General features: G+C 38.5%; 2 protein-coding genes across 11 annotated transcripts in view; one reads left to right on the top strand and one right to left on the bottom strand.

Moving 5' to 3' along the window:
* Nucleotides 1–26354, top strand: part of NBEA (neurobeachin) — an 862398-nt gene that overhangs the window by 599197 nt on the left and 236847 nt on the right. For all 10 annotated transcript variants that reach the window (XM_075061639.1, XM_075061640.1, XM_075061634.1 and 7 more), the window contains one exon: nt 7957–8093. In XM_075061639.1, coding sequence (XP_074917740.1) covers nt 7957–8093 — 137 coding nt within the window. The remainder of the gene's footprint in view (nt 1–7956; nt 8094–26354) is intronic.
* Nucleotides 9984–12250, bottom strand: MAB21L1 (mab-21 like 1). The gene has a single exon (XM_032768592.2). It carries the CDS (start codon nt 11797–11799, stop codon nt 10720–10722), a length of 1080 nt encoding a protein of 359 aa, XP_032624483.1. The 5' UTR covers nt 11800–12250; the 3' UTR covers nt 9984–10719.

Below are 26354 nucleotides of genomic sequence, written 5' to 3'. Positions count from 1 at the left end.
ATGAGCATATTTTATTATTCCTCATAGAGAACTGCAATAGTATCACAAAAGAAGAGAGTGGTTTCAAAGATAGGTAGGTCCCAGATCATTTAGGGCTTTCAAGTTCAAAAACAATATCCTAAACACTCCCTGGAGGCCAGCAAGCAGCCAGTGTAGATCATGGAACATTGGTGTAATACTACTCAACAAGTGAGCTGCTCTTTTTTTGTCCCAGCCTCAGTTACCGTATGGTTTTAAGGTGAAGTTTCATGCAGGGCACGTTGTATTAGTCTAATGTCGAGGTGATAAATGTATGAATCATGAAAGTGAGCTCCAAATCTTGAATAGTTACAAGCTCCTCGCCAGATGCAAATGATTAAGTACAGTCTTGGCAATCGCTGATACAGGATCATCTGGCAGCAGTTGAGAGAGAATCTTAACCATGACCTTGAACTGTGCTAAGTCCATGTGAACTGTTCACGGCTTTAGCTCAGTTCAAGGACATTAAGACCTCATCTATACACAAATTGGAACCAGGCTTTAACTGCATCAGTGGGACAAAACATACTTCAGCTAGGCCCCATAAATTGTTGTAGTGGTGATCCTTTAGACAGGCCACTGGTTGTTTCCACTGTGATGAAGAAAGAATGCCAGACTGAAGTGAGCTCAGCACACTATAAGCATGATGATCATCATCAAACACGCACAGTCTACTGAGAACCATTGTGCTAGCCACAGTGATGGTGCCACACCAGGCATCATGTAGTAAAGTTCTCAGATCTGGCACAATCCTGCAAATCCATGAATCTCTGAGACAGCTGCATGGGCAGAATCAGTTGGGATCAGGGCACACAACCCTTCACGAATCAGTAGAGTTTTCTAGAGCCTGGTGTGGCTGGGGTGTTTTTGTCCATTCTAGTGACATGGCTGACAAGCATGCAATGCTGCTTTGAATATGAATGATTAAAGGAAGGTCAGATTTCTGTGAGATTCTGAAATTTTTGACAAAGTCACCACTTTATGCTCAGGATTTGGTGCTGGCAGCACATATGGAATCTCTAGTCAGTCCATGTCTGCCTTTAAGAAGATCCAGGTTCTTACCCATATAGCAATGCAGATAATAGAAAGATTTGATAGATCCTGAACTTTGTCTCTGCCATAGATGGCAGATATTATAGATTGGGGGAGACTGAGCCTCCCGAAAAAGCCCAGTGTGACCCTGCCCATGTGCTGCCTGCCCGGCACTCCAGGGCTGTGGGCTCTGAGGGTGCTCAGGTGTCCCAGGGCTGGGGCAGAAGGGCCGGCAACCGCCGTGGGGGTGCTCTGGGCTCCAGCGGAGGAGGAGCCTTGGGCAGAAGGGAAGGGGCTGGGAGCTAGCCTGCCCCAGTGGCTGGTTCACCCACTGCCCATGGTCTCAGTAAAAAAAAAATTTTGCATCCATAAGCAAGATATGGACTTCATGAAGGAGGTGGTGAGACCTGTTCGTCAAAAAACATTAAATTTGCTGTGACCATTTGAACTCTGCTTGCAGCGTAGGTAGATGAACTCAATAGTGCTCTCCATGATACTCATCCCTATGTGCATTGAAAGGTCTGCTGGCCCACCCCAAGGCACCTTCGAGCAGCTTGGGTGGAATACCATCAAGCCTAGCAGAATGTGCATTGCATAACTTTTGGATGGCCTTCATACTTCCTTGTGTAATGGCGGATCAGTGTTCATCCCTGGCTCTGCAGCCATGAGTTTTGCCAGGTGATGTAACCCTGGACAGTTATCAGCCGGTGCATAGTTTGGCATCTTTTCATAATGTATTTTCCATGTGTCCAGGACCTCATTCATCAGTGGCTTGATCCTGCAGCATCCAATCATGGAGATTTTCCATCAACTTAAATGGGAGCTGGATGAAGCCTTATATCATGGATGCCTTACACCATAATTTGAACAATATAAACAGGACTATACTTCTGTGAATATCGTAAAGCACATCATTTTCTGAAAAAAATAGCATTTTTACATTTCTCTCTAAACAATACCAAGAAGATACATAATTCAGACAAAAATCTTCCTTTAGATGTACGCATGTGGTTCTCACTGAAATGGGAGCTACATACATATACATCGTATGGCAGAATTTGTCCCATCATGTTTCAAAGAGATGCCAAGTATTTTTTATAATTGAAATAAGATTATTTACTTGCTGTTTACTTCTTTCACTATTGAAATATTTAAACCTTTTTTTACAATTTTTTTTTATCCTTCGTGCAAATACATTTGTTTGTTGTTATGACACTACTCATGAGAGCTGAGCTGCTAAAATTGTTCCATTGTTGCCTTTGGAAAAATCATAAAAGCAGGTTTGTTTTTTTTAAAGTACCTTAATAGTGCAAAAATAGAAAGAAAAAAAACTTGGGTCAAATTTTAGACTTCGAAGTCTATCTGTTTAGCTTGATAATGTCCATTAAAAAGAAGCGCCATATAACGTTCCTCACCCTTAATATAAAAAATGTCAGTTTGAAGGCAAGGACAAACACTAGACATAATGGGTTGTAGTGGGGAGGAGAGATTAAACTAATGTTTACTGGTGATTGAGCGATAAGAAGAAAGCACAGTAGTCAAATTCAAAATTTGGTTATTTTTACAATCAACAAGTTGGTCAATACTAGTGTGTGTTGAAATCTATTAGTAACACTTTTTAATGGGTGCTGAATTTACTGTGTCCTATAAGATGGCCTTAGCTTTTTAAGAAGTATCATTGAGTGGAAATTAACTACCACTTCTTCCTAACCTTATAATAAATGAGGTCTGATTTCCTGATGTGAGAAATTTCAGGATATTGACTGAAGAATTTTTCTGATAATGCTTTTTGGGGTCAGATTTATAAAAGTCATAGGAACAAAGATGGCTAAATATTTGAATTCTGCACATCAGTAATATAAATGTCCTTTTATTTGCACAGTTTAGTTAGCTAGCTATATCTATATCTTTTTCATTAGTTTTGGTTCCCTTGACTCCAAATCTCTTTCCCTTCATTTTTATTTGGTGCCTTAAGCTATTTCTGCTTCTATCTTTATTCTGTGATTATATAGTTGGGTTTAGATTCTTTTTTACTTTTTAAATTTTAAAAAAAAGTTTCAGTGCACATTTTAAACCAGTTATTTTAAAGTGTGAACCCATTTCAGATATCTAGTTTTAGAACTATTTTTAATTGTGACATTGTCAATTTGCTCTACTTGCTCTTTAGAATTAAAACATGAATTATTATTATTATTTGTATTTAGAAAATTTAGTTAATTTCTGAGAGGTTTAGATCATGTGCACATTTAGATTTAAAGAAATTTAAATGATGAAAAGCATAGTAGATTTACAGTTCAAATAAATGACCGTTTCTGCCATCTTTCAGCTGAACACGACATTTAAAAAAACAGGTTGGATTTTTATTTTAAAATAGCAAAATCTATTTCATATGTATAAAATATGTCTCTGTTGTTGATACCAGAACTTTTTTTTAGTTGTATACTATATATGTAATACCAGGTCATCAAATTAAAATGGCATACAAAAAGGTGTGCTTTTTGAAGTTATTCAAAACCAGATTTTCCATTTAAACTACCCACATACAAATTAAATTTCCTTTATCTACTATTTTCAACTCTCAAATGTTCCTGCTGAGGTTAATAGTAAAAAACTGTGCCAGCTATGAAAATATTTTTTTATAATCCAACAGGTGCACTGAAAACATATTTTCACTTAGGAAGTATTGGGCACTCTCGTTTTAGCAAATACACCTGCAATGTAATCACAAACTTCCCTTTAGCTCTTACCATTAAAAACAACCACCTCAAAGCACTTCTGAGAGAGCTGAAATTTTTAAGATAATATTTCAGAATGTTACTCTTGTTGGACTTTCATAAAAGGCCAGATTCCAGAGAAGTAATTGTATCGATGTCGTTTTTTTAAAATTGTAAGCTATCCCTCAGCTCGTAAAACTTTTCATTTGCACTGACCTTCTTTGCTAGCCTTATAATACAAGAAACCAACTCCCTGTATATCAAAATGTTAACGAAGGGAAAAAACAGATACTGATTTCTGCGTTTGCAGTGGAACCGCCCAATCCCACAAGTATTTACTTTTGAAAAACAAATATTACTTTTAAAAAGTGTATATTCGCTACATCGTTTGTTTTGGAAATGTAAATCACACGTGCCTACCACAGGGGACACACAAGGCTGAAAGTCCCACACATGAGCCGATTAAAAAACCTGCGGATCTAAAGTGAATCCTCAACTGTAAGTGTTCGTTGCTTTTCCTCCGTTACACTGTTGCCCCCCCGGTCTACTTCAAAATGGTTGAAAATGTTCAACTAAATTATACTTGAAAAGATATTCTCTTTTTAAGCATCCAAATTCCTGACAAGCGTTTCCACTGTTATTTTTTTCTGCTTTTCTAGCGATAACAGGGCGTGGTGGCCTGTCATCCCATAAACAATCCCCAAATTGTATAGTAAAATAGTGCAGGAAAACAGTTCCCGTCTTTCCAGAGCTCAGGTGGGAACATAGTGTTTTTAGTTGCAGTTTAACATGCATTAGGAGCAGATTTAGCAATATTCACTTTTGTAACTGCTTCCTAATACCCCACATATCATACAGGTATACCCTGGGAGGGTTCATTACTCTGTGCGTTCTTACTATGTCTGTGCTTGAGATGAATATTTGCTTACAAACCAAAAGCGCAGTTCTCCAATCCCAAAGGTTATTGGGTTCGACTGGTAGCTGTAACTCGTTATCTCTCCAAAACCGAATGAGCCCATCAGACTCTTTCTGGCGTCAGGTGTGTCGCGCTATTGTTTCACTAGATGGTCGGCTGTGTTTTGGAAAAGAACCCAGAGCTTCCAGATAGCTGGATACCATATGGAAAATCTGCAGTATTTTGATTATGCCTTATGTAAACATTTTAATATCGGATCCTTAAAATCCAGAGACTGTCCCAAAGGGGATTAAAACATAATCCTCTCTCTCTATAGCTGTAGTGGATTAATTTCGTATTCGCTCAGTGACTGGTTTGCTCCCTGAAGGCTACAACAAAAAGACTCAGTGCTCCTTAAACGTGCTATGGAATTGGAAGTTGTAATTGGAGATTTCCAAAGGACTAGTGTAAAAATGACACACTAATAAGACTGAATATTTCATTGTGTCGTCTTTGGGGGGAGGGAGAGACGACTGCAGAAATTTTAAAATCTATGTTCCCTGTAACAAAATAAGAAATCCCTTACGCTTTATTCAGAGGAAGCGCTCATCTTCTTTTTGGAAGGAAAAATATTTTTATAAAAATTGTCCGTTTTCCTTAGAAAATACAATAACGGTTATTCGTAACAGTATTTGCATAGCTCACTTGTATTACGTTTCTACAGATGTAGAATGTCGTCTGAATACAGCTGCACTATTTTTTGGTCAAAATCACTTAACCGTTTAAAGAGCTCGGAGTTTTTCTCTGGGGAAAAAAAATCTGAAATTCACTGATCCCTGAGTTAAATCAGAATCTTGGAAGTGAAACCCTCCTGCCTTATAGCACCAGAGTGTGTGTGTGTGTGTGTAAAAGAGAGTCTGTGTGTGTGCGTGTGTGTACGGGTACGTGGGTGACTGTGTGTGTACCCGTAGGAATCTACTCACGATGTTCCCCTATTGTCCTTGTAGATTTCTGGTTATAGGCTTTGACCTTTTGACCATTAAATACTAGTAACTTTGTTTTTATTTTATTCACATAAACACAAGGGAAAGAGAGGTAATTGGATTAAACAGATGATCTTCCTTCTGGGATTCAGTAAGGCCCACTAACGTCTCCTTAAAATGATAGAATATCAAGTTGTTTCCAATATGCATCATCTTAACGCAGTTTTCTTTTAGCACAAAGGCCCGTAAACCCATTGCTGTGTGTACAGCATAATGAGTAGGGAGGGCAACACGGCTGCTCTGGTGGTACTGTTGGGTAAGGGTTAAAAGAGGGTTGAGAATGGTCTGTTTAAGAGGGCAAGTGGTTCTGCAGGGCAGAGGGCTGCTGTCCGTATAGATCCTCCTATAAACACAAAGAAGAGGCGCCTAGGGAATAGAAACCCAAATCCACTTGTAATCGTACAACAGAATCGGGCATAATTACTTGAGCAACCTAGATTAAGATTGATGAGCCTTTAAAGCGCCGTTGCAGATCGATCACCCTGCCCTATGCAGAGAGGCCAGGTTTTCTAGCGGCGCGGCGCGGCTGGGCTCGGCTCCCACAGCAGAATAACGGAGAGAAGATGGAGGCTAAAAGCGGACAGGAGCAGAGCAAACCCGCGGCATGTGATTCAGATCAGCTGACTGGAGTCAAGCGGCCACGCTGGTTTATTAGGAGATAGAAAACAATAAACTAAAGGGAGACTAGAGTTTGTATCAATATTATGTAGCCTGCCACACTGGGCTGCTGAAAGCTGTCAGTGAAACAGAGAGTTTTAGATTCCCTCTTGTACACACACTAATCCGTGCCTTCTCCTTCATTTATTTTGCAAAGGAAATGACAATACATTGTGAATACAGTCTGAAATTGGGTTGATACACGACTAAGTTGGGCTAAGTGAGTAATGTGAAGTGTTGCCTACACCAGCTGATTGTAAAGTGTGTGTATGTAAAATATTGTGTGAGGAGGAGACGATTGTACCGGTGCCTGTTAGCCTTGGTGCTATTGTGCAGAGCAAGCCCAAAGCTTGTCCTGTCCGTGCCAGTGTGCCGAAACACCCCTCACCCCAGCGGATCTACTCAGTGCCTGGGGATTGCAACTGGAAATACTGCAGGGTGGTGGTCACTTGCACGCTATCCCGATTTTTGTACAGAACATTTTTAACTGCATAAATATGACTAGGATCATTTTTTTTACATTGAGATGAATAGCTTTTATAGGAGATATCTATAAAATATCTTGGTTTCACTGAGTTTCCAAAATGTCGAGTAAGCCTTTATTACTTATCCCTCATGTGTCTAGCTATAGATTTCCCCTGCAAGTTAGTCGTGGACTGTAAAAGAATTTATATTTAATCTATTTTTGTTTAAAATAAGTGAGCTTCCTAACTCACATTAGCAGTTTAACGGCAGATTTATTGAATTCGGATTAAAGATCAGTTTCTCTTTGTATTAAAGCAGAAATGATTTCCTAAAATTAAAACCTCCCACAGTGCGCTGTAAAGGCTGGCAGTTAGAATACAAATTACCCCACCCCCATTCCTCAATATACACCCGGCTCGCAAAGAATGATATTTCGTGTAAAATGTTCTGGTATAATTATTTTTAAAGTTCTTAGCGATGAGATGGAAATAATAATCTTGCTGGAAAGGTATAAAACGTCGGGTACTGCTTTGTGAGACATCACTTGGGGCTATTTGTTTTTCTTTTGTGATTTCTTTTGGTTTAAACTGTAGACTCGGAGTTAACACTAATGAAAGGGAATGTTTTCGGCTTCTATAAAAAGTGCAGACGGCGGTATTTGCTTTTCCCAGGAAAGCGCAGATATCTAGAGATGAATCCCCAGACTTTGTGGAAACTATGAGCTTTTGGGACTCCCTTCCCCTGAACCGGCTGACCACGTTTATTGAGAACTATATGTAACGTGCCACTGCTACTTGCAACCTCCTGTATCTAAACAGTGTTAGTGTTAATCAGGAATAAGGAGGTCATGAAAGGAGAAGGAACCCGCTTCTGTGGGCAGTAATTTTTCATTCTAGGCTCCCCCCGCCCCGAATTTTGGTCATTGATTCATCTCGGAGTCTCACCCTACCGCTCACAAACTCTTGTCAGACTATTCACGAGAGAGCAGAGTGCTAAGCACTGGCAAGAAAGACATAAAGCAACTTACAAATGGACTTTATTAGGCGGATTGTTGGGTGCCTGCATTCAGTAAGGAATGGGGGAGGGCCGGCTGGAGTTGCTACGGCCTGACGCCCCTGCCCTTGTCTTGCAGGCCCGGTGGTTCTCAGCACGCCGGCACAGCTCATCGCCCCTGTGGTGGTGGCCAAAGGTACCCTCTCCATCACCACCACGGAAATCTACTTCGAGGTGGATGAAGATGATCCGGCCTTCAAGAAGATTGACCCCAAAGTGAGTAGACTGCGTTTCCTCGTGGGCTGGGTGTGTTTACAGTCTGCATTGTCTGAACGCGATGTGTATGTTAAACACTGCCCGGAGAACACAATCGGAACGCACATCCTAGGGTACGGAAGGTCCCCTCCTCCACCCAAACGCCTCTTACTCCTGTGGGCTTTTACTGTGTTTTATTAAAAAGCGAAATGTATTAATGATGGCAAATCCTCTATTACTTACAGCGTGCGCATTTTTAACAATCTTTCTCTGAATGCCTTTGTATGAACATGGGCAGATTTAGCAGTTAAGCCAATTGCTCTGAAATCCCTTGAGGTAACTGCGGTCCCAGATTGCGGTCCCCTAAGACACAGTGATGGGCTTTTCTCTTGCAATGGATTTTATAGAATCCCTTTATTTCAAGAACGTTAGTTTCCAGATAGGAAAATGTCTTAATAAATGTTATCTGTTCAAATACTGAAATTAATAGTCTCTTTCTGAAAAAGAAAATGGCTATCGTGGGCCTGAACGCAGGAGCTGATTCTTAGGAAATATCTAATTTTTTGCATTGTTTAATATTTCGAAACACCTTGACATCTGCAAGAGAAGTAGATCCAATCAATTTAAGAACGATTTACATATATTTGACCTGTATTAGCGTTGAGAATAAAAATTTGAATCCAATTTTTTTTTAAGTCGAGCATACATATAGTGGGGGATGTGGTGGGGAATTATTAGAGCTATAGGTCACCTTTCTGACATGTCGTTTATACTTATTATTATTTCTTTATTCACAAAACAATTTTACAAGTTTCTTAAGTGGGGGGAGGGGGAAACAGGAGATACTTTTAAAAGTCACTCCAATATTGTTTCTTGCAAAAAGACCTTCACTGTAATTTATTTCCAATGATAACTTTTTAAAAAAATGCAGTTATCACTTTTGAAAACGTGTTTTAATAAAGTGGGTTTTCTATTGAGGAATAATTTCTGACACTGAGGAAGGTGATCGTAGGACTAAATAAAAAAAAAGATTCTTGCACAATAGCCATTGTAACGGTTTCACTAATACTACCCACTATGAGTTCTTACAACTGAACATTATATCGGCAATTTGCCTAGTTCAGCACTTGTTGACTATTAAAATACTAAGTAAGTGATATACGTTGCTAGTTTTTGGTGTATATTATTTTGTATTTTAGTCTTAAAATACTTTAAGGACATATACGTTCTGAATAATCATATGCTGGAGTATGAACAGACAATTTGTAATCACTTACAGTTTTATGGCTGTGCACATGCTATTCTCTCTGAATACCCTCTGCACACAGGGAGCTGATTTCTACAGATGCAACTTGCAATCTTGTTACATCCATAGTGGATTTGTAGGTCGGAAGTTATATTGTTCTTCATTTTATTGCTACTGGCTTGACCCCTTCAACTGTAAATTTTGCTTCCTTCTTTATTACTACTTGCTCCAAAATATTGATTTTTGTCAGGAATCAGACTCATTGCTCATTCAGTAGCCTTTCCTTCAGTGCTATATTTTGTTTCCTCAGTACTGTTCAAAACTACCCAGAAACATTAACCTAGTAAGGTACAGTGAAACTTTCAAAAGTAAATTTATTTTCTGATGCCTGTAGAAAGTGTTGCTCTGTTAATTACCACACGAAATTGTGGTGCATGTGATACACCAACATTTTCTTCTTCTACAAAACTATTCAGTAGGAAAAGGGCTGTTTCTGTATGATTTGCAAAACATTACATTGGCCTGATTTTCAAATAGAAAACTTGATGCAGTTTTGAAACGCTTAACAATATTTATTTTACTTCATTTATTAGCTTGTAATTAAATAAAATCAGCAACAGAAATTAAAATCTAAATCACAAAAAGTCATTATCCAGTGTATTTCAAGTGCATTTTTCAAATATATAATTCCAATATTCAAGCGTTATTATATAAGCAGAATCCAAATTTCTTCTGAATATATTTAAATAACATTTCAAGTATATTTATGGAATGTTAGAAATAGAACAAGCAATATATATGAAACGAAAAATGTAAACTTTTAAGTTCAGACACTTCAAAAGACAATTAACAAAAGTACCATGATAAAATCTACCTTTTTATATGGTATCTTCTTTAGCAGAAAATGTCCTGAAGTATCCGAAATGGCAATTTAACTTCTGTTCACCAAATCACAAAACACCAACATCCACAATTTCAAAGACAATGTGAGATCACAATATTTGATACAAATTAAAATGTACATTAGGGTTTTGTTCAGATGGCATATCCAAATAGCTTTTACTCACAGAGGGATTTACATAAGAATACCGGGTTTTGTTATAATCCATTGGTGCCGTTTCTAGGCAGAATGGTCACAATCATGTTAAATTACAGCCGAATTTGTTTCCGGGTGTTAAGATACATTTTTCAGGGGGAATTTCAAAACTGTGACGAAGACATGTCATAGTGTTTTCTGTTGTGAGTGTGTGTGTCTGTGTGTGAAGAGCCTAAGCAATATTCCTTTTAAAGAGAATATTATTAGCATTGTCAAGTGGAAATATTTGACTTTTTGAACAGGAAGTTTAAACTTTATCTGAAAATCAGAAGACTAATCTGTTAGGCCCATATTTTAATTGTCCTCTAAAGTTTTTCCAAACTTTTCGGGTTGGTGAGTATTTCCCTAGCCAGTCGCCAAGTTTGTTTGGCTGCATTTTCCAGGGCTGAATGAGGTTTTCCCTGAAACAGGTCTAAGTTGGGCAAGAAGTAATGTGGGCACCTCCTGCACTGAAGGCAGGAAATGAGTTGCAGTAAAATCCCGTTGAGCCGGTCGCCCAGGCAAGACTCGTCCCAGTCCGATTCACGGGGATGCTTTTCACACTCGTATGAAACCAGAGTTTTCATGTGATAATTATTCAGGGGTTGTCCCGGCAGTTCCAGATGACGATCCCGTAAGGTTTTGAGGATAGAGAGGCATTTCTTTCTGCAGCCGCCCATCTGCAGTCTGTTCTCCGCTTCTGCGAACTGCAAGACCCAGGCATCGCTCTCGGCTGAACTCTGCTTGCCTGCTAGAGAGTGACACTCCTTGGATAAAAGGTTGAATCCTTCAGCTTTGACCTCTGCTACCCTGTTGGGTCCCGGCCAGGGGATGTGGGGAAGTGGCCAGTGGGCAGCACTCCTCGGCCAGATCCCTGTGCATTTAAAAGCCGGAGTGATCTGCACGACATACCTATCTCTGATTCTCAGTTTCACTTCACTCGTGTCAGCCACCATCTTTACCACATCTCTGTAACTGCATTTATCCACGGCTTGGGCCACCAGAGTCTGAAATCTGGACCGGATTTTGCGAGCAGAAAGGTAACCAGATGCCGTGATGAACTCCACCCAAAGGGACATGCTCCTCTTGCGCCCATCGCTTAACTTTAACACGGCGCAGCCTGGCAAAGAGCCGTCGTCCACAAAGTTGAAAACTCCCATTTGGTTCAGATAAAGGACCACTTCAAACTCTGTGGGAGAAATGACCTCCAAGCCCTCATAGCGGTTGTCCATCTCGTTCAAAGAGCTGATGAAACGGGGCTCCTGCACCTCCACTTCCTTTAGTACGTCCGAAACCACTTTGCAGACTTCTCGGATAGTTTTGGCGATGGCGGCTTTCCTGGCTTGGCATTTCTCGTTGTAGTATTTATTCAGATGATACACCAGCTTGGCCTGGGCCGCGATCATATTGGGGCAGAGATCCGGATTGTATACCGGAGTCTCGCAATAAGCTGTGGGATCCAATGCGGCTGCTAAGGCTGGAGCCAACTTCAGAGGGGAAACAGGCTGCAGCGCTCTGAAACGTAACAAATGTCTTTCAAAATACGCTGTGGCAACTGCTGCTCAGATGCTCTCTTCCTGCCTTTTTAGATCAGCCGCCTCGAAGGGGGGGAGCGATATTTTCCTTTCCTTTCTTTTTTTTTTTAAAGGACCACTGAGGGAGAGCAAAGCATTGAGATCGGCACTTCCCCGGCAGCAGTAAAAACAAAAGTTGAACTGAGACACAGCAAGGCTTCCAGTAGTCAAAATAATAAACCCTCTTCGTATGTATTTATGTTTTTCCTGTAGAAATCACTGTGTGTGTGCAGGGTTGTTAATCAGATGGTGGGAAAAGTGCAGGGTGTCGGTGTGTGTGTGTATGTGTCAGGAGAAGCTGGCTGTTGGTTAGTATAAGAGCCCAGATGCTCTCGTGTGGAAATTATAAAGGCAGGGCCAGGCAGGCGGGCGGCCAATCGCCACTGGTCTCGTCACTGCAGCCTCCTTCAGCTCAAACCCGGCTAATTAATCCGTCTCTTGGCTATATATGCATGTATATATGTACACACCAACTAAAGGTAGGCGGCTGCTGGCAGAAAACCAGCCAAGTCACCTATACATTTGGAAATCAAGAAGAATCTCTGGCCTTTTGGTGTAACTTGAAGTGTATTGATGTTTTGAAAGGACTTCGCAAAAGTGTGGTGTTCTGCACTAAATCCCTTTTTGTCTCCTTAAGGCTGAAATGTGAATGCAGGTGTATTAATGGACATCCATCAACTAGTGAGCTATATACGGGGGTTTACTCTGTAAACAATAGATACGTAAATTCATTAACTCGCTCTTGGCGTCAAATCATGATGTCCTTTTCTCCTAATAGTTGTCTGTAATTGCAGGTCAGAAGATTTCCTCTCACGAACTGGCCAGTGTACAAGGCCATAGATTCTCGGCAATGTAGTGTTTGCAAGAATAAAACATTACACAGCACTCGCTAATTAAATTGTTTTAAAGTATCTTCTGACGGGGTATAATCGATTTTAAGGTTATGCAGATATTGCATTCTCTCTGCCTGTTTTTTTATATATATTTGTAACCTATGAAGGAAATCTTGCTAAACGCATTTAACAGTTTATTTTCATATTCAGTCTCGGAAGTAGCAGATACTTAGTGTAAATCTTATTTGCTAACGCTTAGCTTCATTTTTATATTGGATATGTCTCCAATATATTGCAACGTCATATATGTTCAGATGCCTTTCTGGACACTGTTGCAAAATAAATACCTATTAATCCCCTTATCTGGACAGTCAATTTTAATGTGAACTCTATTTGCAAGCTGTGTTTTAATAAATGAGCACAAGGGAGGGATATTAGCGAGTGCAGACATGCTGGTAGACAAGTAATCTGACAGTCTGGGTTTTCGTGTGTGTAATATATAATTAAACAAACTTCTTCTTTAGTATCTTAAGTTTCAGTAATCGGTCCTCCTGTTTGTCGTTCCAATCTTTGCAAACATATTTCGCAGCATCTTCCATGCTTTCCTTTCAAAAGAAACACAGTTTATATTTATAATACACGCTCACGCTCTTTCCTCTAGTGTCTTTAAGAAATTGTAATTCATGACTCAGATTCTTAATTTTTAAATTTACTAGCCCTTGAAATTATTTTCTAAGAAACATCTATCGTCGTAGAGAGGTGTCTTACGTGCCATTAATGTTTTCCTGTCACTAACCTATTAATGCGGCAAAGTTTGTATCAAAGGTGTAGAAGAGTTTATTTTGTGCTTTGCTTGCTGGATGTAGCGTTAGTGCAGACGCTCCTGTATTTCGGGGACTATTAATCCAGATGAAGAATTTGATGGGTGTCTGTAACTTTCTACGCACGAATAAAATGAAACCGGGGTTGTCTTTAGACTCCTAACCCAGTAACTGCAGACGTCAGCTCACCCTTAAGTGGCTTTTCTCTTCTTAGTTGCATCCTAATGTGTCCGCAGCACGTTCTTGCTATTTTTATATGCAATAGCTACTTTCTATATTCTTCAGCTTCCTTCACTTCATCCAAAGTGTTATTTCCAGGGGACGAAAACCCGGCTGGTGAGCAAGCAGGCTCTGAACTCTGCTGAGCGGGCTGGGTATTATTTCCAGTTTTAGCCATATCGCTTGGAAGCAAAATGTTTTGCCCTGGTGCTCTCTCAACAACTGCGCATGGAAAATAAATAATCCCCACGAGGCCACTCTCCCCGGTCCGAGAGCCTCACGCTGCTGCGGCTCTTTGGCCTGGGAGAGGGGCGCGCGGCTCATTCTGCAAGTGGAGGATGCGGGAGCGGAGCTGCCGCCTGCTGCAGCCCAGGGAATGGGTAGTTCATCTCCCCCCGTTCACCCCTCACATCACTAACCAATGTATCGCTCCTGCTCTCCACACACGCGGATCGCCCCTCTGCCCTCCCCACACCCTGATATATGCCCTGGTCTAATTCAGGGAGCAGACGATGCTTTCTGATCACCGCTGTGCCTTCTCCTGCTGCGATTATGTTTAGTTCCCCCCTGTTCGCATCCCGGTGGTTGTGTTCGCGCTACCACCTCCGCTAGAGTTTCAGCTTTAATGGGCCGATGTAACGCATGGCTGTCTGCGTGGGAGAGAAAACACCCCGCTATTACGAAGAAGCCTGAGGTCTTTATGCACAGTAAGGGTAATGCAAGCGCTGCATGTGCCGCAATCCCCACCCCCATGTGTATTGGCTATACAATGCACACGTGGCCAGGTGGACCCGGCTGCACGGATGGAAGACCCCCATCCTACCCACCTTGCTCAAGTCAACTCCCCTCGGATCCCAGGAGAGCTTCTTGTGAACAGAGGCTGCAGCGGGAACAGGCACAGACATGCTTGGGGGTGGGGGAGATTCCCAGACGCTCCATTTTGCCTAACTGCTTCCAAAGGCCCGATCCAGCTCCGTTGAGGACAGTGGCCAATCTGACTTGAATCGGAGGGGGAGCGAGTCCGAAGTGAAACCGTAGGCAGGCTTTCTTTGGTGCATTTGAGTGCTCTTTAACTGTGTCTGGTACTTGAGAAGAAAGCCCGGTGCGAAGCTGCAGGGAAATTTGTAGGCCAAGTCGACCTATTCCGACAAAGTGAAGTCAGCTCCGGGCGATTTCCTTAGTAAGAAAAATGAACTTGCTGAATTGTTTCTTACTCCATCTCGTTCTCCCATTGGGCATCTAGATCTGACAATAACCAGCACAAAATAACACAGGCAGATATGTTATCACTGTTACTAGTAGCTGCCTCAAAATATTAGTCCTGGCTGGTGTGGGACACAGTGACTTCTTTTAGACATGGAAAATGTAAAAATAATTGACTTCGTTTTAGTTTGACTCTGCTTCCACACAATTAAAAAATAAATCCTTCTGGTGGAGTTTAGACTTCATCATTGTTTAAAACGGAAAATTAAACACTTCAGGCGAAGGCATGTGTTTTCCTCCATCCTTGTCCTGGTAACTGCCCCTTTCTGGGGAGATGACATGTACTCCAAAGTCCTTCCATTTAATTTAGTTCATCTGCCAACTAATTCAGTTAAATTTAAGCTATATTTTAGAGAGAGAGATTTTAACTATGTCTAAAAACAAAATAATTTCTTGAACTTTCAGCCAGTGTGCTAATTTGCTAATTATTTAGTACAATCTGTTAAAAATTAAAGTTGTATCTTTCCTGAATCAAAAGTTTTAAAATAAAATGTAAAGGTTTACCTAAAAGCAAGTGAGCAATTTACATAATTATGTTTATTAGTCAAATTTTGGTGATTATTGCAAATATGCAAAAACATAAAATTTATTGTCACATAGGTTGCATTTATTATTAAAGCCTGCCATTAATTTCATTGCACCAGTTTAAAGTTTTATCCATGAATGAAGGAACTCTTTAATTGTTGGCAAAAATGTTCATTTTAGGAACGTTTTCTGAGCATTTATCTAAGTTTGTTCACTTTGCAATCCTGTTATTTAAAATGCCGTGGTTTTAGTAAATTATAAAACTATAGAGTGGGTTTTTCTGTCACTCAGTTTTATTTTTAGAGATTATTTATACTGGAAGAGTGAGATTAAAATCATCTCATTAAAATGATGATTGATCATTTGTGATGTTGGGAGTTGGAGGCCTATGAAATAAAGAGAGGTAAGTTTTCCCAAATTACTGTTTTCTAGGTATTTTTTTCTAATTACTTGGGTCTACCCACTACTACCACATCTGCTGGAAACGCATTTTACATTTAGACATTTCAAAATGTATTGCTTAGGCAGTCCTCTTATTAGCCAAAAAGCCCAATTGTGTTGAAAAATGTGTGAATACAGGGATTCTGTGTTTCAGTAAACCTAATTTGAAAATTTCAGTTGCCAGATCATAAATTTCAGCAATACTGTTCTTTCATGTGAGAAAAAAAGTATGTTAGCTAGAATGTACAAGCACATATGTTAAGTGCTTATATTGATATTTCTTTGTATCTCTTCTTCTATAATAGTTGTGATTCTACACACAACTATTCATGAATGTAAAATTTTATTTTTTAATATCTGTTTATTGCATTAGAGAAAGAAAAAGAATATAAAGTTGAGGTTATTAAATTATTTATCCCTGCTGCTGGAGTAGGTTTGAAGGCTGATTGAACGTATCTGATTTCTTGGCTCTTAATTTTTTTTTTTAATGCACCCTGGCTATTTTATCTGTATCATCCTGCCAGCCACAATACATTTATGTTTTTACACAACTAAAGTGGACACACATTTTTAGAGGGTTTGCTTTTTGCCACTTTATATAAAATCAGATAGGAAGAATCTTTTCTTGTAATGTAACTTGAAGGTACTTTTATTTATTTATTTATTTACTGTTGACTTCTTTTTCAAACACAGGAACGAATAAAACAAGAGAGTAAATTTAAAAAGGAAAAAGTTCCCATAGTTTCCCCAAAAGTTTCATGTTAATGACATTAATACTCATTATTATATCGCAAATAGGTTTTATATATGAATGTATGTATACAAATATTTTCCCTTTGATTATATTAAATGGTATGCAGTTTTGTGCAGAGCCTTATAATAATTATCTTTTGAAATGAAAAATAATCAATTAGAATCGAATATTTACAGTACAAGTTATTCATTACAATTGTGGCTGCTAAAGAATCTTAATAGCACAATTTGATGTATTATTCCCCTCACTACAAATAAATTTTCAAAATGTAATATAAATGATCTTGTCAGTATTGGACTTTGTTATCCTGGAAATTACAGGGAAAAAAATGGTAAAATTTTAAAATTTCCCTGTTTTGTATGCTCTTATGTAAAAACAAGTATGTATTTGTTTTCTCTCTCATTTTATATTTCAAGAGCAAACACACATTTTGCACAACTGCAAGTTGCACTTTTCACTGGAAACTGCAGAAACTTTCCTATAGGAGAAATGCATTGTATTATTCATTTGGTTCACTTCTATATCAGCTTCATCAAAACCAGACATTTCTCAATACACAGGATTTTATTTAAGCAATCCAACACTGTTTTTTTTTAAAGGTTTCCTACTTTAAGAATGCTCTTTTCTGCTGAACCCAGGGAGGAATATGGAATCAGTAGGGATTAGCGCCTTTTAATCTACTACATCTGTAGTGGGTCATCCAACACTGCAGAATTCTCATTACTGTTTCATGCTGTATATGCTTAAGCAACTGAAAGAATTCAGCGCTGACCTTGAGAATAAAGCTGTATGTGTTGGATGAGCAGCTTCCAATGACTACATGTCTAAAATAACCTTTCCTCTTGATCATTTATATTTCTGAAATTTACTGTGTGATGGAAAGACCAAAGAAGTAGAGAATGTAAGTAAATCAAAACCAAAGTGCAGTAACATTTAAAAATGTATAATTGTGTATATTATGACATTACTCTGCTTGTATATTCACCTTCTGTGGTTTGCTCAACATCTATTAGTCTAACCCAAATAAGAGAACAGTGTTACAGGAACATGAATACCCTTGTCACAGGTATTTTGTAAAACTGTTTTTACACTGGCTGGCAAACATAAATCACGTATTTTTCATAGGTGCTAAGAATCTGCAACTCCCATGTAGAGGCCAATGGAAACTGCAGGTGCTCAGCATTCCTAAAAAACATACAAAATGGCTATTAGTGCTGTATCTCTTCACCTACATTTTATCATAGCCTGTGTTCATTGATATTTTTAATGCTGTCAATAATATGTGCATACCAAGTCATTCTACCTGGAGAATCAACCTGTTCTCCCTCACCTTGCAATATATAGGTCAAGTATGGTAATCCTCTGTGCATCTCACTTAATCTAGATTTAGGCGTAAGAATGCGTGCTTTACATATTTTAGTGTAACCTTGAGAAACTGGTAATTCATTATAATATTTTAGTGTATAGATTCCACATTTTTGTCCCCAGAATAATGTGGATGCAGATGGCTGAGTGAATTGGTCATGAACGATAAATACATTTAATTGAACCTTGGGAAGACCCTGATTGTTCACACATACTTCCTTAACAGTAAATAAGTGATTATTCTCATTGAAAGCCAATGGGTCTTCTCAAGGTTTACAGTTAGGCCTTGATCCCACACAGAATTCTGTGCTTAAGTGGGATAATTTTTGAGAGTTAATTCCACATAAAATATGAAATGCGCTATATCCAAAAAATTACCTATGTGACTTATATTTGTCTTGAAAAACTTTTACATTCATATGTGATCATTGTTGTGGAAAAAGTATGTTGTGCCCAGTCTTCTCCTTTCTCAGGAAAAACTCCCGTTGATGTAATTAGTCTCTAATGATGTCATTGAGGAGTTTTGCCTGAAAACGGCAGTGACATGTTGCCCAAGTTTTAGCAAGATGCTCCCACAAAATTTCTTCCTTAGCCTCTTATAAGCCCCATGTACTAAAGGACATGTGTGCGCTGCACGCATGCATGCACTGTCACAAAGAGGCTCGGGGGATGTGGTCTCATAAACATAAATTAAAAAGGTGCAGCGCCTCTTAACATAGATATGAACAACTTGATGTGATTGTTGGAAACATTTATACTCTGTTCCTGAAAAATATGCTGACTATATTGGTTGTATAACAGTCCAGTTTATGTAATTTGAATAGCGATGAGGTTAAAGGTCTCATTAGAAAATACCTGACACTTGTAATCTGTTGCTTTCTGAAGGCAAGCAAACCCAAACCAAAACAAACCCGCCACCACTTCTGAACTAGTGGAGTAAAAGTCTCTCTAGAAGGTATGATTTAGTAGCTGGAGAGGAGGTGAATTCTATCAGGAGCAGTGAAAGTACTCCAACCCTCCTTTAAAATTGAGAGTGGAATTTTAACTGGAGTACTAGAAATCCCCATGTCCATTGTCAGCACAGTATTGAGGTGGGATCTACCGAATCAGGCCTTTTGTGACAAGGCACAATCCATGATATTTCGTCATGCTCAATGATAAATGTAAAAATCACCAAAAATAATAAAGATGAGACTTTATGTGGAATTAAAATGTATGCTATTAATTCAGAAATCAAGCATACAGCTCTTAAAGTGTGTGATATTACCAAGCTACAGAAATTTCTACACTTAGCCTATTTTTTTTTCAATTGCAACAATCAGTACGAATGTATAATAATATAAAATATTAGTACATTCCAAAGTAAGAAAAACATTTGTGGCATAATTGATAAGACAGAGATAGTACTGACAAAGTTTTCTTCATAAACTAAACAAACAAACAAAAATAACCATCTCACTAAGGTTTAAATGGTGCTAATATAACTTTTATTGTTTTACGTTTTTATCTTTTGTTTATACTTACACATTGTGAAGTAACTTTTTCCTTTTGTTGATGTGAATGTTAATGTTATTTCCCTCTTCTTCAGAAACAATATTTTCAGTTGATTTGAAATAATTAATTTATACAAATTAAAAGAGAAACACTTATTAATTGAATCTAATTTCTTAAAACTGATTTTTGGGTTAAATTTACTTCTCTTATGTAATGTGGCATGGGTACTCATACAGAAAAATAGAATGTAAATAACATTCTTTACTGAAGTTTTTGCTTGGTAATTGGAACAGTGATTTTAATGTTATGCATGTTTACAGGCCTATTAGGAGAAAAGTTATAGCAGTCTAAATGATTCTGAGTAATTTCCAGTAAATGTTTTACCATCCGTGATTTTTTGTTCTCTTGTGCAAGTAATTTCTCAGGTATAGAAAGACTAACTTTGACCTGTGCATGTTTTTTTTTAATAAACTTGTAAAAGGAAACAGCTAATAAATACAGAATTCTTATTGGCACTAGGAAGTGTATGTAAGTAATATCACATCAGCTAGATTGAGCCTTAATGCTTGCAATTTTCAACAGCACCTCAAGAGATTGCTCCTCAAATAAGTAAAAATAACGGCAAATATGTACGACAAGAGTTGTCTCATTGTATTCATTGAGTGTGTTCATTATGTGTTATTAGTCTTTAATTGTGAGAATAAAACTGTATAACTGTTTATCTTGGCAAACGCATTACGTAGAGACTGTACCTTCCTTACAACTAGTGTGTATGTGTATTTTATTTCATTTCACACACACTTTTTTGCTAGGTTTCTTTTAGCTGTTTTGATGTACTAGACTAAGGGAGTATTTTTCAGGTTAAATTTGTTGCTAACTTAATCTATACTTGGTAGGCAAACTGCATATCTCAATGGAAAAAAAAGATTTTTTTTCCAGAAAATTCAGTACTTCATTTGTTTTGTTCACCACGCTGCATTAGCACGGTTCTCCCCTGTGTGCATCTGCCAGTGTACAATTTAGCCACGGGCATCTGTAGACCTTGTGGTGATCAGTATTGCAGGAAAAAGCCATATGTGTTTCAAATAAAAAAAAAAACTCTTTATTTCATTTGCTGTTTTAACTGGATGGATAACTTTTGTGCCTCAAGACAGAGGAAGAGAAAATACAGAAATAATTAATTGCCTCTATTCTTGAGGCAGTTTCATTTTCCCTCTCCAATATGGAATGCTTGTCAGCTTTCCTGATAAATGACTGCGTGTATTTGCATAGATTTTACATTAACACAAAAATTAGTTTTATTTGTGAAAAACTGGTTTACATAATAATGCAAAACCTAGCATTATAGATTATGTTGCCAAACGTAGAAAACTGTAGAGCATCGTAATTTTCTTTTTCTTGCAAAAATATTTTTTAAGGTTAAGGCATTTTAGTGTGTAGCTTTTAGTTTATATAGCTTTGCTTTTAAAAAATCATCAGTTGAGGAACATTTAATGTTTATGTATCCTTTTCTCTAGGCTTTCATAACTTTAATTATTGATGCTGGTATGAACTGGACTTCTCTTTTAAAGCTTACGTCCATACATTTGTTAGTAAAATAGTCTTAAACACAAGTACATTTCCAAAATCTCATGTAACCGTTTTGATAAAAATCTTGTTGCAAGTTGTTAAAATAGACACTAAGAACATGTTTTTAGTTTCTAATAATACTATTAAAATCGTGCTTGATCAAGTATTCATAAAAGCTTTCAGCTATTATATTTGCTTGTATTCCAAGTGTGAGACCAATTTTTTTCAGACATTCTAACCTGTCTGACTTAAGTGACTGGCCATGAGTGGTTTCAAGACACACTTATAGACATCTCTCTGAAAACTTGGTTTTATCCACAATTTATTATTCCTGTATATGGAATTTATGAAGCAGTCTAAAATATCTTTGAAGAAAAACATAGTGTACTAATTTTGAAAAAGATTTAGCCATTTTCATGTTTGTTCATATTAAAACTTTGTATCTTGTTTAAAGGCATCTGGTGATTGTATGATATCAGTTTGTTCCCATTGTTAAAGAAAATGCAGATACATCACTGTTGTTACATCATGGTGTATTACAAAAAGAAAGTCTTGCTCCTTATGAAGAATGCTGTACTTACTGGAAACTTAAACTAAGAGAGTGCTTTTCTTTGCCACTTCTTGAATCTGGGACACCCTGGGTGCCAGCTGTCACTGCTCAGCTAATGATGACAAATGCCCCTCTCTATGCAGATTGCAGATCTTGTAGGCTGCTATGAAGGCAGCCAGATTACCTTTCTTCAGATAGTAACTTAACCTTTTAAACTCAAGTGTCAGAATGAAATTATTAGCCAGGAGAGTTTCAATATCTGTTTCTTTTATTAAAAAAAAGGGGGGAGGAGAGCTAAAATTTCAAATAGTGCCATGGAAGCTCACAGTCATAAATTGTTTATGCTTTTCTACTGCTTTAAAAATAGGAAATTGACACCATTCTGCCTATGAGCATTATATGCAGTTTGCCAGAATGAGTGCATGAGTTCTTAAACCCACCCTTCAGTTGTACTGTTAAATAGATATAGAGAGCCAGTATTCTGCCATTGTTTATACCTGTGCAATCCCTTAGATGCACAAATGTGATTGAGGGCAGAATTTAGCCCCAGATATTTTAAATAAACCTTGATTGTGCTTAAATATTATGAAAAGGCATGGGAATACTTATTCATCTAAGTAGTATTTTATGTGACCATTTCTAAACATATGATTCTGATTTAAGATCCACATCAGGAAGGTACTTAAGCAAGTGCCTGACTTTAAGGACCTAAGTAGTGTTGTTGAGTTCAGTGAGATTACTCATATACTTAAAGTTAAGCATATGTATATGTACATTGTTGAACTGAAGTCTTAGAGCTTAATTTTCCAGTGTCAACTTGAATGTTCTTAATGGAAATGAATATGAAAGAATTAATATCAAGTATCTCTAAAATGTCTTGAAATTTTGTAATTTATGTTACTGGGGAAATGGGTTCACAGTGCTATAGAATGAATGAATAACACACGAGGCAAAAATAATATAGATATCTATATATCTTTATATATCTGTGTGTATGTACACACACATGCACACATTCACACATCTTTTTATGAGTGTGTGCATATGTATATCCATATATTTGCATGCTGGGGTGCATGGATTTGTATATAGGAGTGAATGTGTGCGTGCACACATATGTATAAACATTTATATTTTTCTAGTTTACTTTCTATTAAAACAATTAAAATATATTGGAAAACTCTTTAATGTGCACATTTCTTTTGCAGTAAAATCAATTTGTGTTGTGACCTATATTTGCATGAGAATATTAAATTACCTCTGAATTGTCATGAATACTCTGAAAATGTATTAACCTACTGTAGTAAAAATATTTAAGCATTTTTTTAGAAAATCTTTACATTATTAAAATTATGAGACAGTGGACAGTATATAGAAAATTACAGTAAACAGTTATGCTGAAGCATTTAGTACTAAGACTAATAACAGGAAAAGGGGACAGGTTAGAGAAACAGACATAAGCAAGAGAGAGAGAAAATATGTGTTCAGTGTGAGGTTGGAAAACACCTGGAAAGTAAATGAGTTGGGGATACTGAGAAAGGATACTATAAATCGGGTGGGCAAACCTTTTTGTCCGAGGGCCACATCGGGGAATAGAAATTGTATGGTGGGCCATGAATGCTCACAAAATTGGGGTTGGGGTGCAGGCTCTGTGGTGAGGCTGGGGATGAAGAATTTGGGGTGTAGGAGGGTGCTCTGGGCTGGGATTGAGGGGTTTGGAGAGCAGGAGGCGGATAAGGGCTGGGGCAGGGAGTTGGGGCGTAGGGAGAGGCTCAGGGGGCGCAAGCTCCGAGCAACGCTTACCTCAATCGGCCCCTGGAAGAAGTGGCATGTCCCTTCTCGGACTCTTACATGGAAGCATGGCCAGGCTGGTCTGCATGTTGCCCCCTCCGCAGGCACCTCTCCTGCAGCTCCCATTGGAGCGCATAGGAGCCAGAGCGGGGCCATACCGCGGCTTCTGGGAGCCGCGTGGTGCGGCCCCGGACCCAGCTCCCCGACCGGAGTGGGGTCAAGTGGCGTGGTGCAGCCTCAACCCAGCACCCCGGACAGATCGCCAGAGCGGGGCCAAGCCGCTGGTGCGGCTTGCGGGCTGGCTTAAAATGGCTCACAGGTCGTAGTTTGCCCACCCCTGCTAGAAATTGTAAGCGCTGTAGAGAAGGGTTTCATACAAACAGTGGCCAAAATATAAGAAGAAAGAAAAGTCATGTGCCAGATGATGAGAAGGAATGGGAGGTATCTGAGGTAGACTGGGGCACAAGGCAGTGGATAAATATATGAACAGGCAAGGAAATTTGAACTGGATTATGTTATGATTTGAAAATGAAATTAATGTTATAGTGTTTTTGTAAGTTTGTCCCCGTAATTGTACTTCAAGTAATTGTAAACCCATATACCAGTACTATATTTCTTTTTCTTTTTTGGGTAGGAGGAGAGAACTCTGCTTATGAATATTGTCAATTAGTACTTAACTGTTTTGGTAATTTTTTTAATTAAATGTGCATGCTGCTTAAAAGATACTGGAAATGTTTTCCTTTTTAGGATGTTTTTGTTGCCACATAAGGATATTTAGCAATTCTTAATTTTTCTTATAAGCATTATGTTTTAAATATTTAGTAACTATACATGTTTCATATATTTTATGCAACTGTGGAACAATCTGGGGAATCAAAAGGACAAAGATGTAGTGTTTCATACAGAGCTTTATGCAGTTTGTGCTTGAATGGATTAAAATGAAGTCCAGTATCTATACAAAAGAAACGTTTGCATGTTTGAATTTGCCCCATCTGTGTCATCTGGTGGTTTATGCAATAGGAGGTGTTATCACATGAATCCAAATGCACAAGCCAGTTGTTTTATGGACTGTTTCTGTGCTTGGAGGAGTTTATAAGTTGCCCGCTCTATTGTGTGTCACTCCCAGATGACACGTGTGCATTCTGCTGAGCATATTTTGGGGGTAATTATAACTAATGAAGCCTGGAACACAGCTTGTTCACAACATGATTTATTCTACTCCTGTCTGATTCTTGAGATTTCTATAAAACGGTTATATGATGCATACCATTTTGGACAAGTGTGGGGGTATCTGATGTTATTTCAATTTTCTTAGACAGATTGAATCAACTTGATTTTCAGTGCCTTATAAACTAATTATGAGGCTGAAGAGGCTGAGTAGGCATGCCTGTAAAAAAAGAAAATTACAGCAAAGTAAAATGTGTTGCCATTTCCCAAAATGGAGCAGAATGTCTCTTTACAGCATTGATTCTCCAGAGTTGTGTAATACAGTTGGCAGGAATTCATGACAGCCCCATTTATAAAGAAGTTGTATGTAAATAATTGAATTTTATATTGGTAAACTTTTAGGGAAGAAATAGATGTGTATCATTCATCTTTAAATCACTGAAGAAATTCTTATGTAAAACTTATAAGTAGGAAGGGAGAAATTTCTACGTTTTCTGTTTGTATTGAATTGTCAAAAGAAAGTAAAATAAATGAAATCTCAATTACAAATTAACTCTGTAATTTAATAGGGTATTTTTTTCCTTAATGTGGTTCTTGCATGCTGTCATGGGCTTTGCAGTGGTCCAGTGGGCTTTACTGGTTCAGTACCTCAAGGTTGCTCTGAATTCCAGCAATTTGGTTTAGTTTCCTTTTTATAGCTCTCTTAGTGAATGGTACTTCTATTGGGCATGCTAAGTTCTGATACCTGATTGTATGTTCAGTGAGGATAGACCCATTGGTTGGAAGAAAAATACCCTGCAATTTTACACACAAACAACCAACCATTTATTGAAGCCTGGGTTCTATCCTGTGTCAAACTGATCTGATTCCACACCCATCCTAATTAAGATCTTCATTCATCAGTCTCTTATGCAAGTAGTTCCACTGACATCATTGGGGCTACTCCTGTAAGCTGTATATAAGTTTTCAGGAATGGTTCTAAGCCTCTTGTCAAAGACCTCAAGGTGCCTCCACAGTCATCAGACTGGAAGGTACAGTAGCCCCAGGGCCGGTCACATAGTTTGCCTGAACCACCATTTATTGCCCTAACAGATTAGTCACTCCTGCTGAGACACTAACATTGGTACTCAGTCATTGAACTTAAATGCTTGCTTCCCCTTTCTTCACCTCCAAACTCTGTACTCAGATTTGGAAGTTCTATACTCCCTCCAGAACTCCTGATTCCTGTTCCTGTTTACAGCTCACAGGTTCACCAAGCAACTGACTTTTTATTCTAAGCCTCCCTGCTCAGCTCCACCCCTCCATGATGAGGGAGAGATTAACCACTTAGACATCAAACAATAGAACTGATCAAAAAATCTGGGGGTCTGAGCCACATGGTTCTTACCAAGAAACCAACAAACAAGCCTGTCTCAGGTGCTTATTCAGGGGCTCTGAACAGGGGTAGTAAACTGGAGAGTTTCAGAGAGAGTTTGGAGAGCGAGAAGCTTTCCTATTACTTACAGTTCTATGCTCAATGCTGTGATGCCCAGTGTTGGAACAGTGGTTATGACCTGCAACCCAAGTGCAATATTTTCTTTCCTCCCTGAAGCCAG

Source organism: Chelonoidis abingdonii, chromosome 1 (genome assembly GCF_003597395.2).
Source record: "Chelonoidis abingdonii isolate Lonesome George chromosome 1, CheloAbing_2.0, whole genome shotgun sequence".
In the NCBI taxonomy this organism is placed as follows: domain Eukaryota; kingdom Metazoa; phylum Chordata; order Testudines; family Testudinidae; genus Chelonoidis; species Chelonoidis abingdonii.
This window is presented reverse-complemented; position numbering and strand designations above follow the sequence as displayed.

What these genes read in the sequence shown, in the direction of transcription:
- MAB21L1 (XM_032768592.2), bottom strand. Translation starts at nt 11,799, where the DNA reads ATGATCGCGGCCCAGGCCAAGCTGGTGTATCATCTGAATAAATACTAC.